General features: G+C 43.5%; 1 protein-coding gene across 7 annotated transcripts in view; it reads right to left on the bottom strand.

Annotated features, from left to right (window-relative positions):
* Positions 1-12,998: 12,998 nt before the first annotated feature.
* Positions 12,999-26,880, bottom strand: part of TMEM241 (transmembrane protein 241) — a 63,025-nt gene continuing 49,143 nt past the window's right edge. For 4 of the 7 annotated variants that reach the window (XM_055705729.1, XM_055705731.1, XM_055705730.1 and 1 more), the window contains 2 exons: positions 17,168-17,232; positions 12,999-13,683 (listed from right to left, as the gene is read on the bottom strand). In XM_055705729.1, the coding sequence (XP_055561704.1) occupies positions 13,623-13,683; positions 17,168-17,232 (126 nt within the window). In that variant the 3' untranslated portion in view covers positions 12,999-13,622. The remainder of the gene's footprint in view (positions 13,684-17,167; positions 17,233-26,880) is intronic. The other 3 variants (XM_055705733.1, XM_055705734.1, XM_055705735.1) reach the window with 2 other exon arrangements.

The raw sequence follows: 26,880 nt of genomic DNA, 5'->3' as shown, positions 1-26,880 counted from the left end.
ATTAGCTGGATTTACACAGAGCCCAGAACATACAAATATACAGAAAAAAGCTTTTGGAATCATTTTCCAAAACTACTCACTTAACAGGCAATGGCTTCTTTGGGTTAGTCTATAACATCTTTAAATGATACGACTTCAGCTAGCTGCTCCAGCCTCCTAAAATAGGAGCCCACAGCATGTGTCTTCCCTGGAAGCAGTGAGTAGTTTGTTAGGAGATAGTAACACTCTCCCACAATGTTAAAGGAGTTTGGCACGAGGCCCTACATTAAACATTGGAGGGGAAAAAAAAAAAGAAAAAAGGAAAGGTAAAAAGTAGTTTAGCGAGGTGAGACACTGAGCAATCACAGCAGCAATGCCAACATCACTGGCTGAGACTGAAATCTGTCCCGAGTTACACCTTTGGGGAGGGAGGGAGGGAGGGAGGGAGGCAGATTTGAACTTAATTTGTTCATCGTCCATTGTAAACCTTGTAGTGAAGAGGAGAAAAAAAAGAAGAGGAAAAAGAAGCTTCAGGAGCATCCCTTCAAAGTTGCACACAAGCGTAAAGGCCTTTCTGAGATCCCAAACCTGGCTTTTTCCCACCAGCCCCACCGATCCCACACAGCCAGAGCTCCCTGCCTCAGCCCCAGCCTGCTGTCGGGATCCGCGCCGGGGAGAGCTGTCGCTGTAAGAAGAGACCTTGCCCAGCCCAGACCCCAGCAAATGCCAGGACCAACAGCGAGAGAAGCGACACATATTAGTCTGCTGCTGGGAAAGAGCAGGAGCTCTGAGCCTTGAAATGGCCGGTAGACCTTCAAAGCAAGGTGGAGGGGGGGGGGGGGGGGGGGGGGGGGGGCAAGCAGTGGCAAACACTTCCCCTAGCGAGAGCTAAATATTGGCTATTATCATGAATTAATTTGCCTTTTCTACATGTTCCTCTAACCTGTCATACACCCCTTTCCATAGTCCCGTCATCTTAACCCAGCTGGGACCCTTGCCTCTGCTACATTGATATGCAGATGCTCCAGGACTTAATTTCTCAAACCAGAAGAAGCCTTCTACTTGGCAGTCAAATTTCATTGGCAACTGATTTACAACTTTTTAAGCTCATGTCAGTATTTCATCTAATGTGAAACTGAAATCTTTCCTCTATGGAGATTTTGTGATGGGGATGTTCTCAGCAGCAGCTACTGGTCTTAACAAAGTTCTGGCATGTAGTTTGACGACATACTAAAAGAAGAAAAGAGAGGCAAGAAGCTCCAAGGGCTCCCAAGCACAGTGAAGTGTTGCTTTGGCTAATGTCAGTGGGTATGTCCACCGAGGAAGAAGCGGTGCAAGCCAGGTTTTCAGAACCACTGACATGAGACCGGAACTTCCCTCATTTTCAGTTCAGCAGCAGGCATAAGCCAGCCTTTATACGCCTCCCTCTTTCCTGCCAAGCACATACAGACACCAAGGGCAAGTTACCTTCTTCCTCGCTGCTTCTTCTACCAGCAGCTGGAGGGTTGTTACTTTCAGAGCTGACTGGGAGAGCAAGAGCATGAAGAGGCAGAAGGGCTCATTTACAAACCAGTATTAACCGCCCTGTGTTCACAAACACAGCCTGGGTTACCAGGAATGGATTCTGTTCATTGATTTAGGAGAGGGAATATTGGGATTTTGGCTTTGTTTTTAGTCTGTGCTTTAGACAAGCTTTCCTTCAGGCTGAAGCCTTGCAGCAAGGAAAGATTTGGAAACATCTGGACTACTGCAAGCCACCTGTTTCTCCTCTGTTACCACACCAATTATTTGTGTTGCCCACACGGCTGCACTGCGCTGAGTTTTTACAAAGGGCAAAGGCATTATATCACAGCATGAGAACAGCAGGCGCAGCATCAGCTTTTAGTCCCTCACACCAGAAGTCGAACGGGTCTGGTCCCTAAATCTCTGCCCACCTGTTTGTGTATTAGGAACCCCTGGGAGTGCACAGGTCTCAGCTCTTTCCCCTTCTCTCACACTTAGCCAATCGTCACATACACACAAATTAAAATAAAAGGCAGATAAGATGGCAAATCTCAACATATTTATAGATTGCTAAAGAAAAAGCAAGCTTACCAAGTGGTAAGCACAAGAGATGCATTGCAAGCTGGTCTGCTTCCCCCTCGCAAGGAGCACACAGGGCAGCCCTGGCTGGTAAAGCAGCACACTCGTGATGTCCTCCCGACCCCTCCACACCTCAGCAGGGCCTTGGCTAAACTGCCATTACAGATGGGGAGGAAAGATAATGCACCAGGAATAGATTCAGAAGAACGCAGAGCTGAACAGTCGGGCAGGCTGTGTGAGAGAGAGAGGAACAGTTCATGAAATTATAAATCTGCAGAAAACAATGGGAGCGTGTGGTTTCTGGCAGTATTTTCTGCTGGCAACCAAAGAAGCCTGGTTGTATTCTTTTTTTATTGTTAAAAAAGATAAAAACCTAATGTAGAAACATAGTAGCTGTAAAGTGTTAAAAAGATGGATAAAGAGCTTTTATTTCTAAACTGCTCTCAACCCACTCAGAGCAAAGATGAATTGTCACCATCTGAGCTGGATTAACAGTCTAGACGGTGCCCCAGTCCCTCCCACTTGCTGGCAGCTGGATGTCCCAGCAGCACAGCACACGTGAACACCCCTAAGTGGAGGTCTGAACCCCAGACACCTTCCTCACACCACCCCACATCCGTGGGTGAGATCACAGCCAGCAAGGCAACTGACTCCTGTCGATTAAACTGCCATGTGCAGCCCCTTTTAATCAGGAAAGCTCTGTCTTCAGTGCAGGGCAGGAGTGCGCAGTGGGCCTGGTTCCCACCTGCATACATTGGCTGCTTTTTGGTTGCACGTTGGTGTCAGACCTGGCTGTGCACCCACTCACCACCCATTCGGCTTTCCTTTACGGGGAAACCCACAGTGCTGGCAAGAAGGGAAGCAAGGGGCCATCACCACGGTTGTCCACATGAGCATCCCTAGAGGAAAAGGGATGTTAATCACATGCCCACCTAAAGAAAGGAAAATTGAAGCAATGATTACCCGCTCATCATCATCATCTTCATCATCTTCATCATCATCTCTTCTTAAGAAAAGGACCTCTCCTCTCCCACACTAGCTGTGAGAGGACTAAAAGTGTGCTGAACAGCGTGCTTGAAATGCAGTTATCAGCAATCTTCCTTCTGCCTTCAAGGCCAAAAGTGAGCTGTTCAGAGAGGGCTAGGTCTGTGCTCCGACCTCCTGTGATGCAACCCACAAGCTACCTGCACTGTAGCTCCTCATGGAGCACAAGCATTTTAACAAAACATCTCAGTATGATTTAGACATTTCACATGGACAAAGCCCAACACACTTCCAAACATCAGCAGGTTGTTCCAATTTCAGTCATTTCTAGTTGTGAGCGTTTTCTCTAGCCAAAGCTAGACCAACTCAAGCTTATAAGCAATCACAGGGCATTTACATGCACACCTTTCAAAAGCCCGGTGTGCTTTTTGAAGCTCAATATTTAATGCCTGCTCCTGGAGTGACATCCTCCCAGCTATCTTGAAACATCCTCCAATGAGCAGCAGAGACTGGACACCAATCAACAGCTGGGATATTTCCATGGGCAAAGTTTACAATGCACACAAAGCCAACACCAGAACTTCAAAGTGCTCATCTCCCACGACAACCTGAGAAGCTGATTAACGTTTTCTGAATCCAAGACCCTGCAAACTGTCATCTGCCTTCCAGGGTGACCTGTGTATCATCTTGTTTCTGTACAGGTTGGAGTTGAATTAAGACAACAATCTACATAGAAGAAAAAAAATGACCTTTCTTTGTCCAGAACCCAATCTTTTATTTCCTCTAATCTGAGAAAGAAATACCATGCCAAGTTAGACCTCTACCAGTCAGTGGAGCATACGAGGTAACTACATTCAGATGTACTCTCTAAGGAACATTCAGATATCACAGTTTAAATTACAGATCATGTAGATGGGTTAAGAACTATGAGATCTTGTTTCTTCTTTTATTCCGTGTTAGGTGCTTCTCACTTGGCTGCTGCTGTTTAGCTGTCTGTTTCTTTTTCTTTATTATTTTTTGGTTCACCTTTTATTATTTTAATAAATGCAAAGATAAGCAGAAAGAAGCTGGTGCAGTGCTGGGAGTTGGGTCTGGCTAACTCTTTCACACGGTGCATCCGGAGCTGCAGACTCCAATCTTCATCTGATTTATTTTAAAAGCCTGCTGTGTCCATTAATGGAAAATTGGACTCTGTTCAGGCTGTGATGGTGTCCATGGACAGGAAAATGGAAAGTTTCAGATTAAAGCTGCAGGAGGCCAGGAAGAAAAATATCTGGTGAATGTAATTGATGGTGGCAGCACAATTATTATGCACAAATATTAAAGAAATGGCAGTCTGTGACCCAAAGCAGAGCCTTAGTTAGAAAGATAAAGGAGGGTAGCATGAAAGTCTGCAAGGAAGGCCATGGGCTGAGAAATAGAAATATTCCTCACCAGCAGGAAGCCCAGACACTTTGCAAAATCGATCTTTTGAATGTATATGGTACGATATCTATCACTGTGATGTTAAATTTGCTAATCATCCAAGTTATTCTTTCCTTAATTTCTTAAAGATCTGAGACATAGCTGATGACATTTGAACTTCCCCAGTTCACTTTTGTACTCATCACTAGGGTTGAAGAAGTGGTAGGAATCTCAGGGACATCGATCTGTAGTTCATTAAAATAAGCAGCTGAGTAGAGGGAAGAAGTCATGGTAGCAGCCTTTACTGGAGACCTTATCAGACATTGGAGCAGCCCATCAAGGTGTGTGGAAACCCATCTATACCTGGGTTGCTGCTGTCCACGGAGCAGAAGCGTGCAACTGAGCTTAGATCCTAGCAATGGGGTTCTTAAGGGGAAAAATAATAAAAAGCTGGAAAAACAAGCAAAATTGCTGCTCTCAAACCTACTGATTTAATAACAATATTGTCCTCATATGATTTGTTTTGCACTTAGCAGTGTAGCAATAAAGTAAAACAAATATTTATTTTTAGCGTAACTGTAACTATGGTTATTTATATAAGACTACTATAGAATATAGGAGGAGATGAAACCAGTATGATGAGATGGAAGCATAATGGATTCTACACCAAAAAAACCCCACCCCCAAAACTTCAAAACCTTAAAGAGTGCTTCGGCTGAAATCTCATGCCATGGCCTTGCTTTATTGTTTGCTTTTAAACCATTACATGAAGAATAATGATAGAATTCTATAGCAGGAATGTATTTTTGGAGTGGTTCCTATAAGTCCAGATAGACATATCTCCAGCCCATGAAAGAATTTGTCATGAAGTGAGTTCATAAAGTCTCTCAGTGAGACCAGCATGAAAGACATTGGCTCTTCCAGAGTATGTTCTCTTCCCTTCTTTCCCTAAAAAACATGAACGCTTGCAAAACCCTTCCAGTCTTTACCTTTGGATGAAGTAATTGAGTGGACTGGGAGCTGGTGCAATATAATATTCCATTATTTCCCTCTTCCCAGCTGAATTCACAGCCTAAGACCTTCCCATCAGCACAACCATCTATCTAAGGGAGCTGCATCTAGCCTGAAGCCCGTACAAAGTGAACAGAGTATCACGATTGATTGAAAAGAAGTTTTAATTCGCATCAGTGTTAAAGAAGATGTGGTTTATTAACTCACAGTGCAGAACACGGTAGCACACCCAAGTTTCCCCTGGTCTAAAAACCTGTGCCCATTTTCCCACGACCTGCTGAAGCCCCACATGCTGGCACTGAGAGGTTACACAATCATCTCAGCTGTCTCCCACTGCATTTGTGCCTTTAAAACTGACTTTCCATGGTTTCAAAGAGGAGTTTGAACCAGAATGGTGCCCTCATGTCACATCTTCAGAAACAAGAAGAGTGAAAAACATGAGAGAGATTTTGAAGGGAAAGGGGAAGTTAGTTTCTAGCTCTTACACCAATTTCTGTAGCAGGAGGTTAAGGGTTCATCTGTCAAAATTTTCAGTGCCGCTGCCTTTGCACTTCAGCAGTTGCTCTGGTGAACTACACTGCTTTTCTCCAAAGATTTCTGAATCACAGAGGGTTTGTTTTATGGGTTTGTTTGTTTGTTTGTTTTAACCCAAAAGAAAACAATACAGTTGAGTTTTTTCCATCTGAGAGGCTGCGGTAAGCAACTTACCCATACAACACGGCTATTCACAACACAAGCCATTCAATTCTTTGCTCAGCAATTTCAATATTCCACTTTGAATACAGCTGAGCCACACGAAATTCTGTTGTGTAAGGCTCTCCTTGAAAGTAGAGATTTATTTTCTTTGGTTACAGCTCATCAAGTCTTGAGGCTACAACCATCTGTGTTAATCTCTGCACAGTCTGTTCTTATTCATCATCAATAATAAGCCCAAGGAGCACCCATGCTGAAGACAGTATGAACAGACAAGTATAATAAAGAAATAAAAGCTGCCTTGCTGAAATTTTTAGCTTCTGTGTCTATCCTACATCCTAATTCTTTGCATATAACTGGAGACGTTAAATGAGAGAAAACAATTAACTCTGTCCTGAAGGAGCATAATGTTTGAAAGAAAGTTCAACTCCATTTTCCGAGCAGCCATCACTGGAGTGATTTGCAGATTTCAGTCTTTGGCAGTGGGACAGCCAGAAGCAGGATGGCAAAGAGAAGAAGCTGAATGCTGTTTTCTTCTGCCTGCTAAAATTTATTGTGTCTCTTACGCTACAGCTATTGGGGTGTTCTCCCCTATGCTGAAGTTTGCTACACAAGTACACCGGGTCATTCAACTGCTCGCAAGAAAGATCCAGGGCAATGCCTGCATACAACTTTACCTCTAGCTTGATCTCCAGTAACACTGAAAAGGGGTTGGCACGTCTGTCACTCAGCTTAAATGAAGAAACTCACTGGCCTGGTCACGCTAAGCACCCCGGGCAACATGGTGATAACCTTTTTGCTGGCACTGGACTGCCCGCAGGGCTGTAGACTTACGGGGATGGAGGGTCTAAATTAAAATGTCTTCTAATTGCTCTAGCCTGAGTGAACTTCATTTGCTAACTCGTGAACTTGTGGAGGTAACTGGCATGTAGGCACAGGGACCCCTCCACTGAGAAGGCAAAAAATAGGCTGATTCCTAAGCATCAGAAAGGGAGAGATGACTCCTTGAAAGAAGTTTTCCATGCCTTGTTTGAAGCCAAAGCTCATTCCTTGGTGTCCCAGAAGGTGCATGATGGAGAATGAGCAAAAATCCCGTCTGGTTCCCAGCTCCATCCAGGGCTAGAGGGGACAATTAGCAAGGCTGGCTTAGTCTCCACAGCTTTCAAAGGAAGGTCTGAGAAATATTTGCCTTGCGGTGTTTCCCACCCCAGTCAACAAATATTTTCCGTTTTTGTGATGTGACTGCTAATTACAGCAGCTTAGTTCTTACAGTGGGCATTCACAGATCTCCAGAAGATTTCTGCTCACCAACAACTTCATGCTTGAACCATAGTCCTTTTAGCAGAAACTTTAACCCTCTTGTTAGTTTATCTGGTCTTAGTGATACTCCTTCTGCACTTAGGTATGGCAAATGGTGTTCCCAGCTCTCCACCTTTCCTTTCCATCTCTGTTGCTTAATGACTTAAGGAGCATAATTCCAAACACATTTCTCAATGTGAATATCCATTTCCTCCAAACAACATCAAGCCTTCTCCTTATCAGTTTCGAAGAGGTTGTGCTGGAGGCTTGTTTTGTTCAGCCAGCTTGCCTCAGGCAGGCACTGTTCCTACACAGTATCACAAGGCACGGGATGCCTGCAACTCCAGCATAAACAAACTTGTTGGTGCACCAGCTTTCCTCATTGGCAAGGGGTGCAGAAATCAGAAGTTTAAGTGTAAACACGGATCAAAGTCCTGCAGGAAAATGGGCCTTACACCTGCTTCCCAAGAGGTATTGACCCTCAATTACTTGAACCAACATTAAGTCTTAGGGTAGAGCAACCACCTCGTCACCAGCCTCATCTGTAAAATGCAAGTTTGCCTCCCTCGCGAAATGACATTTGTGGGGAGTCAGGAAACGGGACTGCTAATGGCAAACAGCATGAAGAAAAGTTTGAGCACTCTCAGTTCCTGATGTTACACAGCATCTCCTAACAGTCACGTCTGTGAATGCAGTCATGGGATTTCATCCATTGCCGGGCAGGAGTGTTCAGAGAGGCTTGTGCCCATTTTGCTATATTCTTCTATATACAAGCTTCTCTATACAGGCAACAAGCTGGCAAAACTGAACAAGTTCTGAGCTATATGTTTTTAAACCTTAAAGACAGAGCATAAGAAAAAATATACTAAGTATGCTTTCAGTGTGGTTTTCAAAGAGATTTTGTGTATCATCAAATCAAGAACTTAACATGCCAGCTGGCTACCCCCACCTATTCTGCAAGCCAAGATATTCATTAAAAGGTAGAAGAGCACTGTGTGACTGCTTCCCATCCCAGACAGTAAGGAGGAGGTACACTCCCCACCTCAGTGATCAAGAAGAGACAGCACAACCTTTTCACCAGCGTTCTTCCAAAACATAGTCAATTTTTTAGCAGAAATCAAGGCTTACACAATGCCACTTGCAAAGCATAGTTAAAAACAGGTTAAGCTTCTCAAACTGGGCAATTAATGTGGAAATGGTTACACAGTCTTCTTCATGGGCTCCTCTAATTCTTTTTGGGACTAAACAGACATGTATTTGTAATATAGCTTAATAAAAAGAACCTATGAATAAGCAACACATTTTTCAGCAGCAACTCTCTCCCCATTTTATTATCTTCTGGTACAAAAGTATTTTGGCTTCAATTTTTTTCAGTCCTGTCCCCAGTCTCCTTCCCCATACGCAGGCCTTCTTTTCAAACAAAATGAGCCTGTCCTTGTGTCTGTCCTCTGGAACAGGATTAAAGTTTCACACTGAGCCTTTTGCCTGGTTCACAGTAGCAGATGATCTGTTTGAAAGCTGTTCATTCAGCTTCCGCTCTGGGCAAGACAAATTTGCTACAGAGTTTTCTTCAACCCACCATCTCCTTTAGCTTACAGGCAAAACAAAGCTGGAAGAAACCTTTCCTCAGCACCCAGTACAGCTCCCAGCAACTCACTTTTCTCTAGTACTTAATAAAAGCATCCTTTTCAAAACGTGTCAAATATTGGCATCATGTTTTTTGAATTCTTCAGATCTTCTTGTTTGAATGGGAAACAAGAATGTAAATATTTTTACACTCCTCCACCAACTCAGACATAGGTGTTAAAAAGAGCAATAATAAATCAGAACTCTATCCCTTACAAAGCATTTTAATAGGTCCGTTGCTTTTTTAAAAAAATAATTTAAAAAGCTCTTCCTATTGCTTTTTGCTACAACCACTGGCTCTGCAGATTTTCAGCTTCAGTGTTAAACTGGCACTGAAAGATTGGCATAGATTCTCTTCCAACGCAAAGCACGAGCCACACAGCAATAAGCAATAACAGAATTGCTTCAGTGGTAAGCATCAGGTTCATTTAATTCATTTAATAACATTTTCTGCTGGAAGCTATGCCACAGCCTCCAGATCCAAAGATTGTTTTTGAAACAGCATCTCGCCTGCGTTTTAGTAACCCACTTGTAGTCAGCATCCAGCAGCTTTGCTGCTTCAGTCTTCTTTCGATGGCACTTGGCTTTAAGTAGAGGCTTTTTATCATGAAGGCCAGCCACACATGTGAGCCTGACTTTGCAGCATATAATACAAGCCTTGCCCCAAACCAATTACTTTGGGAGAAAAAAAAAAAAAAAAGACATTTGGAAAATAAAAGTGTAAGCAAGACAAGATCAAAAGCGTATTACGTGATTCAGGACCATCTCTGTCAGAGCAGTTTAACCAAAACCAGTAGGTGTGAAAACGGCATGACAGGACAGTCTCCAGGGACCTGCTGCCTCTCAGAAAGACCAGCACACTCCCATTTCTCTCCCTAGTCTCACATGCCGACAGCCCAAGAACTGGGGAGTGTTCAGACTGTAAGTTCCTTAAATGGCAGATACTGATAAAACCAGAGGTTCTTCCACCATCGAGCTACAGACCCATTGCTTTGCATTCCAGCATTAATTGGTGTTGTGTCTTTGCAATGCAAAGGAACTCCTCCTTCCTCAGAGCTGTGTGTTTGTCACTTTGTATCTTTGACCTGAAAAAAGGTCAATTAGAAATAAATAATCCACCCTTGCATATTCCTTTTCTAAATTACTGAACGTAACTATTCAGTAGTCTTGCAAGAGCCATCTTGAACTTCTGAGGTTTTCTGCTTCCAAGATCATTACAGCAACCCTGAAGCGTGTTTTTAACCATGCAGTGTCCCTGCTTCCGAGGCAGGGCCGGATTAAAGATCAGGCTGTTGCTTCCTCAGGAAATCACATTTGCTCTGCCCCATCCCCTCCAGCCACCAGCCTCAGCAAGCGACCACTACCTTCCTGCCCTCCCCACGTTTCCCCTCCGCTGTGCTCACCTCCACGCCGGGGCTGTGTGCTGCCAGCACCAGGGAGCCCAGCCAGCGCCTCTCTGTGTGTCTTCTGCCCTGGGTGCTGCTGGTGGGAGCGCACCCTTTCCCAAGGGCAGTGGTGGGGAACCAGGGCCTTCCCGTGGGTGCCCACCCATGGCTCACCTTCAGATTTGTGTGGCAGGCCTGCTCCAAGCTGCCAGCTGAGATGCCGCCCTGGGGCTTTTCAACTGCTGCAGCTCTCCATCTCCAGGCTGAAACCTCCAGCCCAGCACACACGTGTTGACAAAGGCACCACTTGCTCCAACAGCCAGAAGCCCTCCAAAGGGCCTTCTGTCCACCCCCTGCCCTAGAGCGGGACCAACCCTCTGAATGCTCGCTGCTAGCAACGCTCCAGCAGCCCTTTGCTCACAGGCACACCCACGGGGGCAGCTGCCACAGTGGACCCCAGCTCTGCTATCATCTCTACCAAGGCCTGAGGAAGAAGGAAGCCAACCCATGCCTTTAGCACCTTGAGACAACTCTGAATATGCAAAGATGGATTTTGGAAGACCCTCGAGCTCCCCTTCCACCCTACTTTGGGTCTTCAGCAAGGCTGATGAGCCTCACGGTGGTCTGCAGGCATCATCCTCACCTGAAGTACATCAGGTTGGTTCAGAGGGTGCTTTTTCTTCCCAGCCATGCTTGACAGAGGAGCCCAACTCCACTGTTAACTCTGCTTCCTTGATTTGCTTATGTGGCAATCAATTTAAACCTGCAGTATTTTACTTACATCAAGCAGAGCCTTACAAATGCAAGCACATTGCACTAAGGCACAAAAATGAAAGCAGAAGCAAACAGCTCAGTGTTGTTTAATGCATGAAGTTACATAAAATGGTAGTGGACTTGCTATGCAAGGAGATTCAGCAGCTGCAGAGACTGATTTTGCCCAGAGCCCAGGCAACATAATGCCTGTTCCAGCCAAGCAACCTTCCTGCAGCCACCCCAAGCATGCCTTCTGCCACTACGATGCTACAGCAACCCTGGTTGCCGATTTGGCTACTGGCTTCCCACTGAGACCACCCACCAGACAGCAAATGGTTGTGCTGGGGTTTGGTACAGTGCTACGAACAGCACAGACACGAGAGAGCAAGAAAAAAATATCCAGCCTGCAGCCTACCCTTGAAAGTTATGCAAGAAGAGAGGTACACGATGAGCTTTTCCCACAGCAAAGGTTCCAGCTATGATTGCAAAACTTCAGCTATCACACAGGAACTCTTACATGAGGTCTCCTAGGGTCACTAGTCACTTCAAAATCAGCAGAAAGGTAGCATGGCAAGGATCCTATCATATTGCCACGTCTGGCTGGCAGAACTAGTTCTCTGTGAAAAGCCAGCATGCTGCAGCCATCACTCCCATCACTAGCTGAAATTACAGACAGGAAGGCCACGACGGTCCATGGCTGTGTCTTGACTCACCAGGCACGAGTATGGGCTCAACTCCCTGTGCCATAAGGCTCATGTTGGTTTCAGGACTAGTACTCAAGCTGAAGCACACGTTCCTTTCATGCTTGTCCCTCTCTCCTTTTTTCCCAAACCTGAGTTTTACCACCTGGCAAGAAAATGGCTCACTCCAAACTCAAGCCACACCGTGACCCAACATATGTGAACAACATACCAGTATAAACAGGCCTCTTGCAATTAATTGTAATAAGCGTAGGTACACTGCAGGCCAGAGTACTTCTCTGAATTCTCTTTTTTGAACTATAACATTTTTTTCTGAAAACTAATCTTTATGTAAAACTCCCCAGCCATAGAATTTGACTGCAATCCTTTATAAAATTTACCTTCTTTTTAAACTACGGTGTTTTATTTGAAGTTAAAATGTAGCCACACTTTAAAACCCAGGTGGTGGAATTTGTCAGTATGAAGCAGATATGCCTCCGCTACCTGTAGCCCTCTAAAAGCCATGTGTCCTTTCTAGACTAGTTTCCATCTACAGAGATAAGCACTTCCAGAGGGTCTTTCATATTAACACAGTAATCTATTAAGGAAGAATCATCTCTGTGAAAGCACCCCTCTCCTTCCATTGACTATGAAGGAAACTTTGTCAACTTAGGTTAAGGGGCTAACTTTAGGTATCTAACGTCATGGAAACAAATCCCTCTCCTCACTGAAGATTTGTTATCAAGCTCCTTTTACCACGTAGACCTTCCCCACGACATTATCAACTCATCATTTAATATTACTTTCACATAGATTGCTTTCCCAGGCACTAATATAGCAAGACTATGGCTGGTTTCTAACAGCCATTAAGCAACCATAAATGAAATTATTTTAAGAACTCTTGAGATTAATTGCCTTACACTCTTTATGACATTCATTCAAGGTTCATAATCTTTGTTGCCTCCTGCAATAATTTAAGAGACAAACCACTGCTGGGAACAGTACATGTTCCTCCACCCCCTCCAGCTGACAAATATTTGCAGAGTTCAAGAGAAATCTCAGAGAAATGGGAGAGGAAAAAAAATGCACAAAGAGCCATCACTACAGATATTAAGATTTATTGCTGATTTCCCCATTTTGCAAAGCTGTCAAACCACCGCTGTTCCAGAAGGGGATTACTTCCAGAAGCCCCATGGCCTCAGTCACCATGCCAGTTCAGACGACGTGACTACAGACCTGTGTGCAGCAGCTTGCTGCTTACAGAACCGTTGGAGACAAAATCCATCCTTCCTAATCCTGAATTCATGGCAGGATCTGGGCTTTGACATTGTTTGGTACAACCTGCTGTCAGCTTCCAACAAAAAACTGGCGGCATCCAGTGAGGAATGCTGCTTTTCCGGAGTTCAGTTCCCTGTGCAAGGAGCTGCTGCTGAGAGGTTCTCACACAGAGCCATCAGCATGAGGCACTGCTGTTTTTCCTTTACCACATCAATCAGAAATAGTTTGTCTTGTGCTTTGAGGCAAAGGCTCCTAACCATCCTGGCAGCTATGCTGCTCTCTTACCAGCACTATTAATAGCATAGTTGTTCTTTCTTAATAAAAAACCAAAAGGTCTCTTTCCTCATGTTTGGTTGCACTTCTTCATTCTTGCTGACGTGTTTTATTCATGGCAGGGTCTCTAGGCTGCAAGTCAGCTCTTTTCCAGCTGGTGAGATCTGGTTCCTCTTTATGTGCCTGTTCTTTCAGTGTAAACAAGCAAAGCTTCTCCAACTCCACTGATCACAAGGCTGTAAACAAAGTATACCACAAATTTAGCATCAGGCAAGTCCCTCTACTTGATACAATGCCAAACAGCACAACATTAAGACAAAGGCATTACTTTGTCTAAACATTGTTCAACCTAGAGACAGTAACCCAGGTGATTTTTTCATTCATCTTGCTAAGAAAAGGCTGAAACCAAAAATGTCTTATTTAACAGGTCTCATCAGAAACTACCCTTCCTATATTTTAGGGCTGATGGTATTAATGTGAAAATACACATAGAGAAATCTAGATAGAGAAGGTTGCACCTAGTTATGAGAATTGCTGCACACCCACACACCAGCAAGAATTGGAAAGGAAGGCAAGAGAGTTTGAACCTCATTAGGTTAATGATTCCCCCTTGCAATTTCTGTTTGTGTTCTGTCCTGAAAACTTGCCACTTGACAAAGTCAGGAAGACATGTAAAGCCTAGGTTCTGGGGACTGATAAAATTGGGGAAAACAATTTTGCTCTGGGGACATCCCACTGGTCTAGGGAGGCTGAGAGAAATTAATGTGTCTGCTTCTCTTTGTGAGGAACCTGGTGAAAGAACCCACCCCAGACAAAATGGCACGTGTGCCCAAGTGCTTCCTTCCTGTGCTGCTCACAGCACAGTGGTGGCACTAATGCTCTTCTCCAAGACTCAGGCTAGAAGCAGGGCTCTGAATCAGGATGAATGGTTTTACAAACAAAACCATTCACTGAAATAAGCTACCAACCCACTCAATCCATGCAATAGTTAATCTCCAAATCTCCTCTGTTATCTGTCATAACTGACATACGATATCGATCATATCCTACTGAATATGGTAGGACACCGACTCTTCTCCCCTTTTATAACAGTGCAAAGTTAAAGTGTACTGACCTTTCATCTTAGCCTCATGGCTTAGTTAGCTTACGAAACAGAAAAGCTCCTTAATGAACTTTATAAACAGAACGAACTTCTGTTAAGTTCATTTGTAAGACAGCTTTTTTTTCCTTGGGGAAAAAAAACCCACATGTAAAGCCTGAAAGCTCTCTGGTCTGTAATAGCATTACATTCACTTAAATCTTTGCTTTGGTGAGCTGTTTTAAAAATCATATAATTGCCTTTGTTCCTGAGAGGAACAAACATTGTATAACAACAATACAGTATCTTACTATTACACAGTAAACAGCCCTGGAAAGTAGATGCTACAGACAGTCTGCAGACAGTCTGCAGAATGTCCAAAGACAGATAGCTTTGAGTGTGGAGTTACCAACAAGGAGCAAAGGGCTGTGAAGGCTGCAAGCTTTTCAAAAAGATCTAAAACACACGAGCCTGTTCACCTGTAATCACTAACAACCTCAGCACTTTTCTCTGGAGAGAGTTAACCCCGATGTCTTGCCTGGATTTCAGCCCCAGTTATAAACATACCCTCTACATTAATTCCTTTGGAAGCTAAGGCTGGATAATGTATTCTTTATCCTAAAGAAAAAACCCCACTGCATATAGACGACCTAAAACCAATAAAGCCTTAGATATTACTCATTTTTTTTTCCTCATTTCTACAGTTGTGTTGTTTTCCACAAAATTTTAACGCAGACTTTGAAAAAGAAACCTCTCTCTGATGTATGCTTCTAAAGATTAGACTGGCAATTCTGTACAAGAGATAGTACACTGCACAGCCTTGTCCTGTAAAAAGGTGCCTACACCTGAATTATTCTTTAATATCTTACGTCCTACATCAGAGAAGAACCCCTTTCTGAAGGACTTGAAATTTCAGGTATCCACATGCCCATGCAACCAAGATTACTAGGCCAATAGAAACCATCATCATGACTTCAAGATGAAGCAGAGCAAAATACATGGCTAAATGTCAAACCTTGATTTACCTTCAATTTACCATATGGCAAATCCTCCAGCTTCTGTTTATTGTGGGGTGACAGCTAACTGCATTTGCCCATCACTGAGAAATTAACGTATGATATTGTCCATGATAACGCTGGAGCAACACTAAAAACCACAGTGCTTAATGATCTCATGAGTGCTTTGCACCTGCTGTCATCTAACAAACTATTTCCAGAGGTTTGCTGATAAGCCAAGGCACTGCTGATGCACAAGCAGTAACAGAACTCAAATAAATAAATAAATGGAATGGTTACCTTTTTGAATTATGACAATCAAAGCATAACAGTGGCCCAAGGGCTAAAGCAAAGTTTCTTTTAAAGATACCAATGTGTTAATCATTTATATTACTTTCAGTGCATATAGGGCATGTAGTATGTGTGCAGCTATATGGATCCATGTGCTCACATTAAAGCAAAGGTACACATGATTTTTTAGTGTATGTGTCAGTGAATACATACATATTATGAAAGCCTACCTCTAGCACGCACATGACAGACCTGCACAAACATATGTAAAACATGATGAAGACTGGCAAGTTAATGGCCTAGGCTAGGAGTGTTGTAGATGAATCTATATTAGTTTAGCCTCTTACACACATAGGATACATAAATGTAATCCTAGAACCAAAAAAAATAATAATAATACACATTACTTATTTCAGTATATGAGATTACAAGTGCTTAACATATATATAGGGATGTATATTCACACATTTGTGCATGGGGCTAGTTTGAACTGAGATTCTCCTTCCTGTAACTTCTTTATCACACCTGGAAGAAGAATATGCTAATTCTATTCAGTGCAGAGCTGAATCTTTAGGATAGCAATCAAACTGTAAGGGGGGAAAAAAGGAAGTTTAAAGCTTTTCAAAAATAAACAGATTTTTATTTCCAATAACAAATCTGTCCTCAGAGATATATGCCAAACCCTGTATTTAGTTGTTATTTACATGGCAGAAGCATTTAGGAGCATCAGCCGTGGGCTGGGATTCCCTTTTACTGGGTGCTATACAAACACAGACCAAAAGCATGGTCTTTGTCCAAAGGCATTTGCACCCCAATCCTTTATATCACTACCTAAAAAATTAAGGTTAGATGATTTGTAATGTGTGGCCACACATCACAAAAGCCAGATACAGCTTCGGAAAAAGTTTATTATCATTATTTTGCTACTATTTTCATTTTATGCATTCACAGTACACACCGTGTTAGGGAAACTTGAATGCACTGTACTGGTTAAAAAGATGCTGTCACCAAACCATGACTCCTGTGTTTTATTCTCAATTCTGCCACTAATTTATAGCATGACTTTGAATGGGTCATTTATTTGCCTATTGCATCCATTTGTCTAGCTGTAAAACATGCTGAGTGAATTGCGGTGAGGCTTAATGTCCAAAATGTCCATGTTCTCCCACAGAGGCAGAAGAAACACTCTTGTATTTGTATTACTGTACTGCATCCATCATTGCACACCTGGTTCTCCTTACATGCAAAATATTACTGGCACTAATAAAACCTGACATTTAAAAAGTATTTCCACATGAAGCACTGTGTGGAAATTCATTTTTATTGTTAAGAAAAAAAGCTCATGTAGGCACTTACCAAGAAATCGTTAGTACATTGGCAGTCATGACAAAGAAGAACGGTGATAAACTAGCAGTGATAACCTGTTAAATTGAAAGGAAAAAACCCAACAACATTGTGAACCTGTGATACCACAAATGAAAACTGAAATACTTTTGCTGAAATTAGTTTTCTGCAGGTGCAGAATTTTTTTTTTTTCTTCTTTGTTTTCTTAACCATTAGGTGCAGTACTTGAAATAGATAGTCAATGAACAGGGGAAATCCAATGAGCATATGTTAAACAGTGAGACATTGTTAAATATTGAGCTTCCACTCCTGCCCAACCGTACTCCTGATGTGCACACACAGACTACATAAGGGCACCTCCTTACCCCTCTGGTGCATGGGAGGTAGGCCAGAAACAGCAGAAAAAGACCCAACAGAGAGGGACACAAGAGCTATGCGGCCAGCTTAGGGCAGGAACCTGGCTGTGCAGCATTGCTGGGAAAGCACATGCAGAACATGCTGCTCATGAGGCTGGGAAACCAATGGAGAAAACAGCATGACAGTCACACATCGCAGTTCAGTTTTGACTCCTACAGAACCCGGGACACAGCAAAGGCAGGGCAGGGAACCAGAGCAGAGGGTACCTTATCACACACACCCCAGCTGCCCTGGCCTGGAAACCTGCTAGCTTTTATTTGCTAACAGCAGGCTGGGGAGAGCAGTCAGATTCCAGGCTTGAAGCGCCATATATTTCTGAGGAGAATGAGAGCTTGAAATGTGTTTGTGGGTATAGAAAAGCTAAAAAAAGGAATAGGGTTTGGGGTAAAGCACAACGCAACTTCAGCAGGTTTATATTACAAATCTTTCATTACACCAAGGTGCCCTGGGCAGAGAAGCTGAGGCAAATGACTTTATACTTTCATAGTACTGATCCCAGGAACAGCCAGGTCCTGACATACAATGGTTTGTAACAGATCCCTGCTTCAACAGCTACGGAGCTACCACATCTGCAGCCTGCATGCAGTTTTGGACATTTTGTTGCCAGATGGATAATGTAAAATGGAAAGAGTTCAGAGAACAGTGACAGAGTCATTACATGGAAGGATTGATTTTCAGTCAACAGTTAGGATAAGCAATGCCTGTGGGAAAGGAAGACTTGGTAGTGATTTACACATTGGGAAACACAAGCACTGAGGAATGAAAGGAACTATTTAGGATAATACAAAATTGCCCAAGGAAAAGGATGAAATTAAGAAACAAAACATTTAAACAATTATCAGTTAAGATTTCCTAATCGTTGTTTGTCTAGTTGGACTCCCAGGGGAGAGAGCAGAAACTTCATTCCGTAATCTATTACTTGTTAAAACCCTACTAGATGTGCAGTAGGGAAGAAAATGCCATTTTAGAGTAGACTCTGTGCACCAGAGCTTGCACTGACAGTTTGTTAGTTGATACCCACTACATCGGTTACGGCCGCATTTTAAAAGGCAGGTTCTGAATCTGCCTGGAGTGTAATCAGTGCAGGATCACAAGCAGCAGCGGATGAAGAAGAGATGGCCGTACATCACTTCTCCAGCCCCACTCTAACAGTTAGCTGGACAGAGGACAATAATCTTAACCTGGCAGTGAGACCTCGCAATGGCAGCAAGCATGACACAGGAGTGGTGGTACTCGATGGGGATTATACAACTCCTCTGGCTTATTTGGGGATGTTCTCTACTTCAGGGAGATTCAGGCATACAGATTTCTTTTTTCTTCCTAGACATTACAATAAATCACACCCTGACTGTTCTCCATTTGCCTATAGCACAGACATCTTGCAGAGGGAATGAGGCAGCAGATGGACTTGATCCAGGAGGGATACCACAAGACTGCAGATCCACTCCATGCCTGCACAGCAATCAGCTGCTGTTATCAATACAACCACAGACATACCTCCTGATACAAACTATTAATTTATCTGACTTAATCATTTGCATGCTGCTTATCACAGCAGTGTACAACATGGGCAATGCAGTAAAGCTTGAAGCTAACTGAAAACATGAGCTCCCACTCTGGAGGACAAACAAACCTACATACCAGCCCTACTCCTACAGCCTTGTATGTACACACACAAGCAAACATATGATTATGTAGATGCAGCCAAAACAGACTGACAGAAGAGAAGGAGAAGTCACAAACTGGGAGTTACTCTTCAAAACTCAAGAAGATGATATTGCAACTGTCCACATTCAGGTCACACCTTGGCCTGTCTCAATGATAGTCATTTGCAGCCACAGAGAGCCGACACCTACTCCAAACAGTGGAAGCCAACCATGCAGGAGCTGAATCTTTCATGGATTTTACTTAAATACAGCTCCTATGATAGATATCCGTCAGTTCAACTGCAGTGCTCTAAACAAATATCCAGATCTTGTTCTAGCAGTCTGGGTTCTCCCTTTACACACTGTGCAGCAGCTGCACCGAGCTACAGGAACTATTTCTCATTTACATCCGTGTGAATGATTTTAGAAATAACTGCCCTGAACTTATATCCAGACAAATATTCTGGCAGGAGTCTATTATAGACCACCCAGCCAGGATAAAGAGGCAGATGAAATATTCTACAAGCAGCTGGGAGAAGTCTCATGATGGCTAGCCCTCGTTCTTGTGGGGGACTTTGACTTACTGGGTATCTGCTGGAAATACAACACAGCAGAGAGTAAACAGTCCAGGAGGTTTCTGGAGTGTGTGGAAGTCGGTAACTCCCTGACAGAGCCAGTGAGGGAGCCAGCCAGGGGAGATGCCCCGCTGGACCTGCTGTTTACAAACAGGGCAGGGAAGGACTGGTGGGTGATGTGGTGGTCAGGAAACATCTTGGGCATAGCAATCATGAGATGATAGAGTTTTTGATTCTCGGAGAAGCAAGGAGTGGGGTCAGCAGAACCCAGTGCCTTGGACTTCCAGGGGGCAGACTGCGGCCTGTTTAGGAGACTGGTTGACAGAGTCCCTTGGGAGGCAGCCCTGGACGGCCAAGGGGTCCAGAAAGGCTGGACATTCTTCAAGAAGGAAAGCTTAAAGGTGCAGGAGCAGGCTGTCCCCATGTGCTGAAAGACAAGCTGGCAGGGAAGAAGACCAGCCTGGCTGAACAGAGAGCTTCAGCTGGAGCTCAGGGAACAAAGGAGAGTTTGCCACCTTTGGAAGAAGGGGCAGGCAACGCAGGAGGACTGTAAGGATGTCTCAGGGCTATGCAGGGAGAAAATTAGAAAGGAGAAAGCCCAGCCGGAACTCAGGCTGGCCACGGCTGCAAAAGGTAACAAAAAATATTTTACAAATACATTAGAAACAAAAGGAGGGCCAAGGACAATCTGCATCCTTTATTGCACGCAGGGGGGTAACATGGCCACAAAGGCTGAGGGAAAGGCTGAGGTACTCGGTGCTTTCTTTGCCTCAGTCTGTAATAGCAAGACCAGCTTCCCTCTGGCTGCTCGGCCCCCTGGGCTGGAAGGCAGGGACAAGGAGCAGAACAAAGTCCCCACAGTCCGGGAGGAAACGGTCAGTGACCGGCTGCTCCACTTGGACACGCACAAGTCTATGGTGCTGGGTGGGATCCACCCCGGGGTACTGGGGAGCTGGCAGAGGAGCTCGCCAAGCTGCTCTCCATCATTTATCAACAGTCCTGGCAAACTGGGAGGTCCCAGAAGGCTGGAGGTCAGCCAGTGTGATGCCCAGCTACAAGAAGGGCAGGAAGGAGAATCTGGGAAACTACAGGCCTGTCAGCCTGACCTCGGTGCCGGGGCAGGTTATGGAGCAGGTCATCCTGAACACCATCACATGGCATGTCAGGACACCCAGGCGATCAGGCCCAGCCAGCGTGGGGTTATGAAAGGCAGGTCCTGCTTGATGAACCTGATCTCCTTCTATGACAAGATGACCCACCTAGCGGATGAGGGAAAGGCTGTGGATGTGTCTCCCTGGACCTTAGTAAAGCCCTTGACACCATCTCCCACAGCATCCTCCTGGAGAAACTGGGTGCCCATGGCTTGGGCAGGTATACTCTGTGCTGGGTTAAAAGCCGGCTGGCTGGCCGAGCCCAGCTGGTGGTGAATGGAGTCACATCCAGCCGGGGACTGGTCACAAGTGGTGTTCCCCAGGGCTCAGTGCTGGGGCCAGTGCTGTTTAGTATCTTTATCGATTATCTGGACAAGGGGATCGAGTGCCCCCTCAGTAAGTTTGCAGGTGACACCAAGTTGTGGGGGAGGGTTGACCTGCCGGAGGGCAGGCAGGCTCTGCAGAGGGATCTGGACGGGCTGGACCGATGGGACAAGGCCAACTGTTTGAGGTGCAGCCAGGCCCAGTGCCGGGCCCTGCCCCTGGGTCACACCAGCCCCACGCAGCGCTACAGGCTGGGGCAGAGCGGCTGGGAAGCGCCTGGTGGGAAAGGGCCTGGGGGTGCTGGTCACCAGCCAGCTGGACATGAGCCAGCAGTGTGCCCAGGGGGCCAAGGTGGCCATCAGCGTCCTGGCTTGTATCAGAGACAGTGTGGCCAGCAGGACAAGGGAGGTGATTGTCCCCCTGTGCTCGGCACTGGTGAGGCCGCACCTCGAATGCTGGGTTCGGTTTGGGGCCGTCACTACAAGGAGGGCATAGAGGTGCTGGAGCGTGTCCAGAGACGGGCAACGGGGCTGGTGAAGGGTCTGGAGCACAAGTCTTACAAGGAGCAGCTGAGGGAACTGGGGTTGTTCAGCCTGGGGACGAGGAGACTTAGGGGGGACTTTATTGCTCTCTACAACTCCCTGACAGGAGGCTGTGGGCAGGTGCGGGTCAGTCTCTTCCCCCAGGCAACAAGCAACAGAACAAGAGGAAACAGACTCACGTTGCACCAGGGGAGGTTTAGGTTGGATATTAGGAAAGATTTCTTCACTGAAAGGGTGGCCAAGCATTGGAACAAGCTATTCAGGAAGGTGGTGGAACCATCATCCCTGGAGATGTTTAAAAAATGCGTAGATGTGGTGATTAGGGCCATGGTTCAGTGATGGACTTGGCAGACCTGGGTTAATTGTTGGACCTGATGATCTTAACGGCCTTTTCCAACATAAATGATTCTGTGATTCTATGGTTCCATCTTAGGCCAATGCTAATTTATTACATAAAGATACACAATATTCATTACTGACCATGTAAACAGGAACTAATGAAGGATGGCAGCTCTGGTATCTACAGAGCATTCTTTTCTTGATGCTGTTCTCCTGAAAGAAACTGAAGTGCTGTATTTGAGAAGTGACACAAGTTAAAGTTATGTCACCCACTCCCTTGCAGAGTCCTGTTTATTAGAAACTTGAGAGAAGGCCAATAGCAAAGAAATAGGCATTTAAGAACCCTTCCAAAAACAGGCCTTATCAAAAACAATACACCATTCTACTGCAATCATCCCAAACCTCTGCAAAAATGCAGGCTGTAGCCTTTTGGACTATTACAGCAGAACACTGTTGTATTTTTGAAAAATTATGTAAGAGTCTCTCAGTGCCAAGGAAAAACAAAATGTGGGTTGGAAGAGCACATGAAGTAAGCATGTGTAAGAAAAAAAACAAAACCAAAACAAAAGGAAAACACATTGTTTAAATGTCCACCTTTGATTGTTTAGCTAGAAGAGGAATACATTTAAAAATTAAAAAACAAGTTTTCAGGGAAGCTAACCATATAATTTATTCCAGGGGAATAATCTAAAGTCTAGGGACATAGTTTAGAAGGAAATCTTCTTTTAAGTACATTTCAACATTTTCTGAAGTGTTTTAAATGCATATTTAGTTTTAAAAAATCCTACCTACATCGATGTTTTGAATGTCTTTTAAAAAACCCAACACGTTAAGTGCCGTAATCTTTCTTCACTTTAAAGGTCACAGTTGTCCTCCTAGGCATTCAAATGCCTTAGGAAAAGGAATGAGCTTGCAAGACAGAAGAAAGCAAGTAAAAGGGCAAACTGAAGTTAATGATTTCCAAATATATTTTGGTGCTGAATGTTTTAAACTAGGAGGTGGAAAGGAAAAATTTAGTTAGCTATAACCAGCATATTTTGAACAAAGTTCCCCAAGATTTTGTCATACAGTCACTAATTCTACCAAATGATACAGACTGGATGGTTGAACCCCAACAGTTTTAGGAACATAGGAACATACACTCTGCCTACATACTTGCTTAAAGGTACTGTGACCAGACAGTACTGCAAAAGCTATGTTAAAAAACATTCATACCATGAACATTTCTACAAAATTCTGACACAGCTTTCAGTGATTAGGAAAAAAATCCAAGTGTAGCATCATTTAACAAAACATTTCCATGTGAGCTGAAATTGTTCCTGAGAAATCATTTCAAACCCTTCCTTGCACACAAAAAAAAAAAAAAAAAAAAAGAAAAAATACTGTTTTTTACAATAAATCACTCTAATGTGTCACTCCATTGTACCGTGGAAACAAGACCTATTGAAAGAAACACTTTATTAACATCTATTTGCCTTCATCTCAACTATTTCTATAGTTCCAATCATTGAGTGATTTACAAGTAATTTTAGAAATAAACAAAAATTTTGGTATTTCAGACCATGTCTATTATCTCAATCAAACACAGTTTCTAGCTCTTTACAATGTGTATCAGCGTTGAAGGAAATAAGTATGCCCTTGTGATGGATATCTACCTGGGACGAGGCCAGTGCCTAGGAGGAGAGTGGGCTAATCTCCTCCACTGCTGGAGGACATAACTTGCAGAAATCCATCAGCTCAGCCCAACTTACCCTAGATGAAACAGCTTCTACTGTAATGCAGATAGCCTGCTTGAGCTAGGACTGCAGATCCCACCAGGAAGGAGAAGAAAGTTTAGAGCAGCATCACCTCAAGCACAGGGAGAATGCTGCAGGACTGCTGGAACAAAGACTGGACCTGAATAGTTAGGTAACAAAACAGAACAGACGGTACTTCTTTACATAAATACATAAAGTACAGGGAATAAACAGGAATCAGCAGAGAAAAAAGAGGGCAACCCAGCCCTGTGGCTCGATTATGCCACAGAGAAGGGTCTTAAAACAGCATCTTTTTATGAGTTTGTACCAGAAGTGGGGTTGGACCCACCTAGAAGGGGTGGGACAGCACAGAAATACATTTACTCATCACCTACAACCTGGTCCTTAAAGAGGGAAACAAAGCTTGTGAGATCCTTGCTCCAGTTTCTAAACAGAAGCAACATATTTCAAGGAGATTCAGTGACAGGGAAGACCTGCTCATTGTAAACACCGAAACAGAAACAGACAAGGCTGAACTCACTGTACATAATGACCACGGACATCTGAAAGCCCTGGGGTTTGTGCACCAGAGAAATCATGACCATCAAAGATAACTCATCAGAGGTTGATAAGGCATGAACTATGGTACAGCTTTAAGGAAGGACCATGAGGAATCACTTAGGAGGAAAAAAGTCTGTGTTTCCTCAGTGGTGAAATGCCTGTCTGAAAGGCTAAGCTTTAGGTACTAGTATATTGAAGCCTGGCAAAGCAGAGGGATGTGGGGCTCCAGTGTATTAACACACAAGAAGTGGGACAGTCAGAGGTTTCAAACTTCTTGGTTAGAAGAGATTCCCAGATTCAGTTCCTCACATAAAAGGGTGAAAACTTCAAGCATTCCCATCATTCTGGGAACCAAATACAGGCCTGGATTCCATACAACATCCTGCACACATGTCATTTACATTTAAGAAGATGTTCTGAAGGACAACGCAGTGCCCAACTTCAGGATCCAAAGAGAAGAAGGGAGTCAATTCCACAGGTCCAAAGTTTGCTCCTTATCAGGCTGAATTACTGGCAACAAGAAAAATTATGACATAGTTGAAGTGCTGGGTAACAGGCTAAGATCGATAAAGCAGACGTATCCTAATGTGTGGAAGAACTTGTTGCACACTGGGGACAAATCCAGCACCTAAAAGCACTCTTGCACAGGTAAAAAGGAGGCATAGGAAAGAATGTGCTCTCATGCATCTGCATCTGTAAATTTGCTTTAGTAATTCAGGAGTGGAGGGAGGCACTATTAACACTAGCTTTAAAGAGTTCCCAAGGAACTTTGATAGACAGACCACTACACAACTCATGACATGAATGATCTCCTCCTTTCTCCTCTAACCAAATTATGATCAGACAAGAAAAAATGTTCAGAAGAGACAGCAAAATTTGTTTCATAAAAGTTGTTTTAAAAAATTAGAAAAAAAAGAGAAAATAATTTGAAATTATAAATTAACTTAGAATTAGAAATTGATTTAGTATAACAGATAACAGAACAAAGACCGGAGAATTCTTTGCTGAAGGATCTTAAGAACAGGCAAGGTCACTGCTGAGCCAGCTTCCCTATTGGATCTATTTCTTGACCACAAAACATCAGAAAATTCTGGTAATTCTGACATGTGTCTTGAAGACAGGAAGTGACATCCTAAGGGTTCCCGGTACTTGAAAAAGCAGAAACGCTGATCCTGGGAGATACAGAAATGCGAGATTTTGCATTCTTTGCTGCCTTGTCTTCTCTGCAGACCAGCTGTGGTTTTCCCACAGCCTCTACAGTGTCAATCTTGATCAGTTCAAACCAGCCAGCACCGGCTAGATAAATGCGTCATTCTTGACGAAGCTGACATTGATCCCTTCCATCCCTGACTTCACAATTACTTTAGAGAAAGATTTTTCAAGATGTAAAATCTGGCTGTACATTTTGAATATCTAGCATTTTTGAGATATTCAGGAACATGTTTATATAGCCAAGAACATGGATGAGGACATTTTCAAAATTTAGATTCCTATTTAACCTTCCTATCTGGAATGGAAAGATATGGGGGATTTAGTCCAGACATGACCATGATTTGTTAATATTACAAGTATTTTTGTACATACCATATAAAAAGTATGTTTCCTCTCATTCAGTGTTAAACTGTTAGAAAGTTAAATGTCATAGTTCTTGTAAGTGAACACAGAATACTTTACAAAAGTTTTCCTTAGTTTGTGTACACAGAGTCAATCCTTGTAATCTCACTTTCCCAAACTGCCAAAACCTTGGTCCTTACAAAAATGCATCTTTTTTCCAAAGACAGTGTTTTGAAATGGCTCATCAAGTTCACTCACTGTTCAAAATAAATCATTCTATTTATCATGAGGTCATCTTCTCAAAATATCAGGAAAAAGCTTCTGATGTACATAACCTTTGTTTTCATTCTACTGGTGGAATTAAAGCAATGCCAAACTCTTTATAGATATAATACTTGTTTTGTCCCTCTTCTGCATGTTTTAACCAGCTGCTAAGATAATCATAAAAAATCGCCAGGGAAATGGATCACTGTTACTGCCACTGAAAAGAGCTACATCAAGATAATCCAGTACTACCAAAAAGGCAAAAATGACAGCAGGCAAACATGAGTAACAGCACATACTCTTCTGTTTCTTGAGGGAGGGCCACTGAAACAATTCCCCAGATTTCAGAGTTATCACTCTTTTGTATATACGTCTACCTGACAGTAAGCATTGTTCATACATGCACACAAAATATTGTGTCAGGTATGGAGTTGTAGTAAAAGTTAAACAAAAATCTTCAGAACAGAAAAAAAGGAACAGTTAATCTTTTTCTGTATTCTTTAATTCACATGAATTTTCTAAGCTATTAACACCACTCCTTATTTACATACATTCTTCATCTCCGCTGGGCTACAAGCCATTTCTATCTAGCTCTCTTCTGCTTCGTTACATCCAT

This window comes from Falco cherrug, chromosome 3 (assembly GCF_023634085.1).
Source record: "Falco cherrug isolate bFalChe1 chromosome 3, bFalChe1.pri, whole genome shotgun sequence".
In the NCBI taxonomy this organism is placed as follows: Eukaryota; Metazoa; Chordata; class Aves; order Falconiformes; family Falconidae; genus Falco; species Falco cherrug.
Note: the sequence above shows the minus strand (reverse complement) of the source record. Positions and strands in the feature narration are given on the sequence as shown.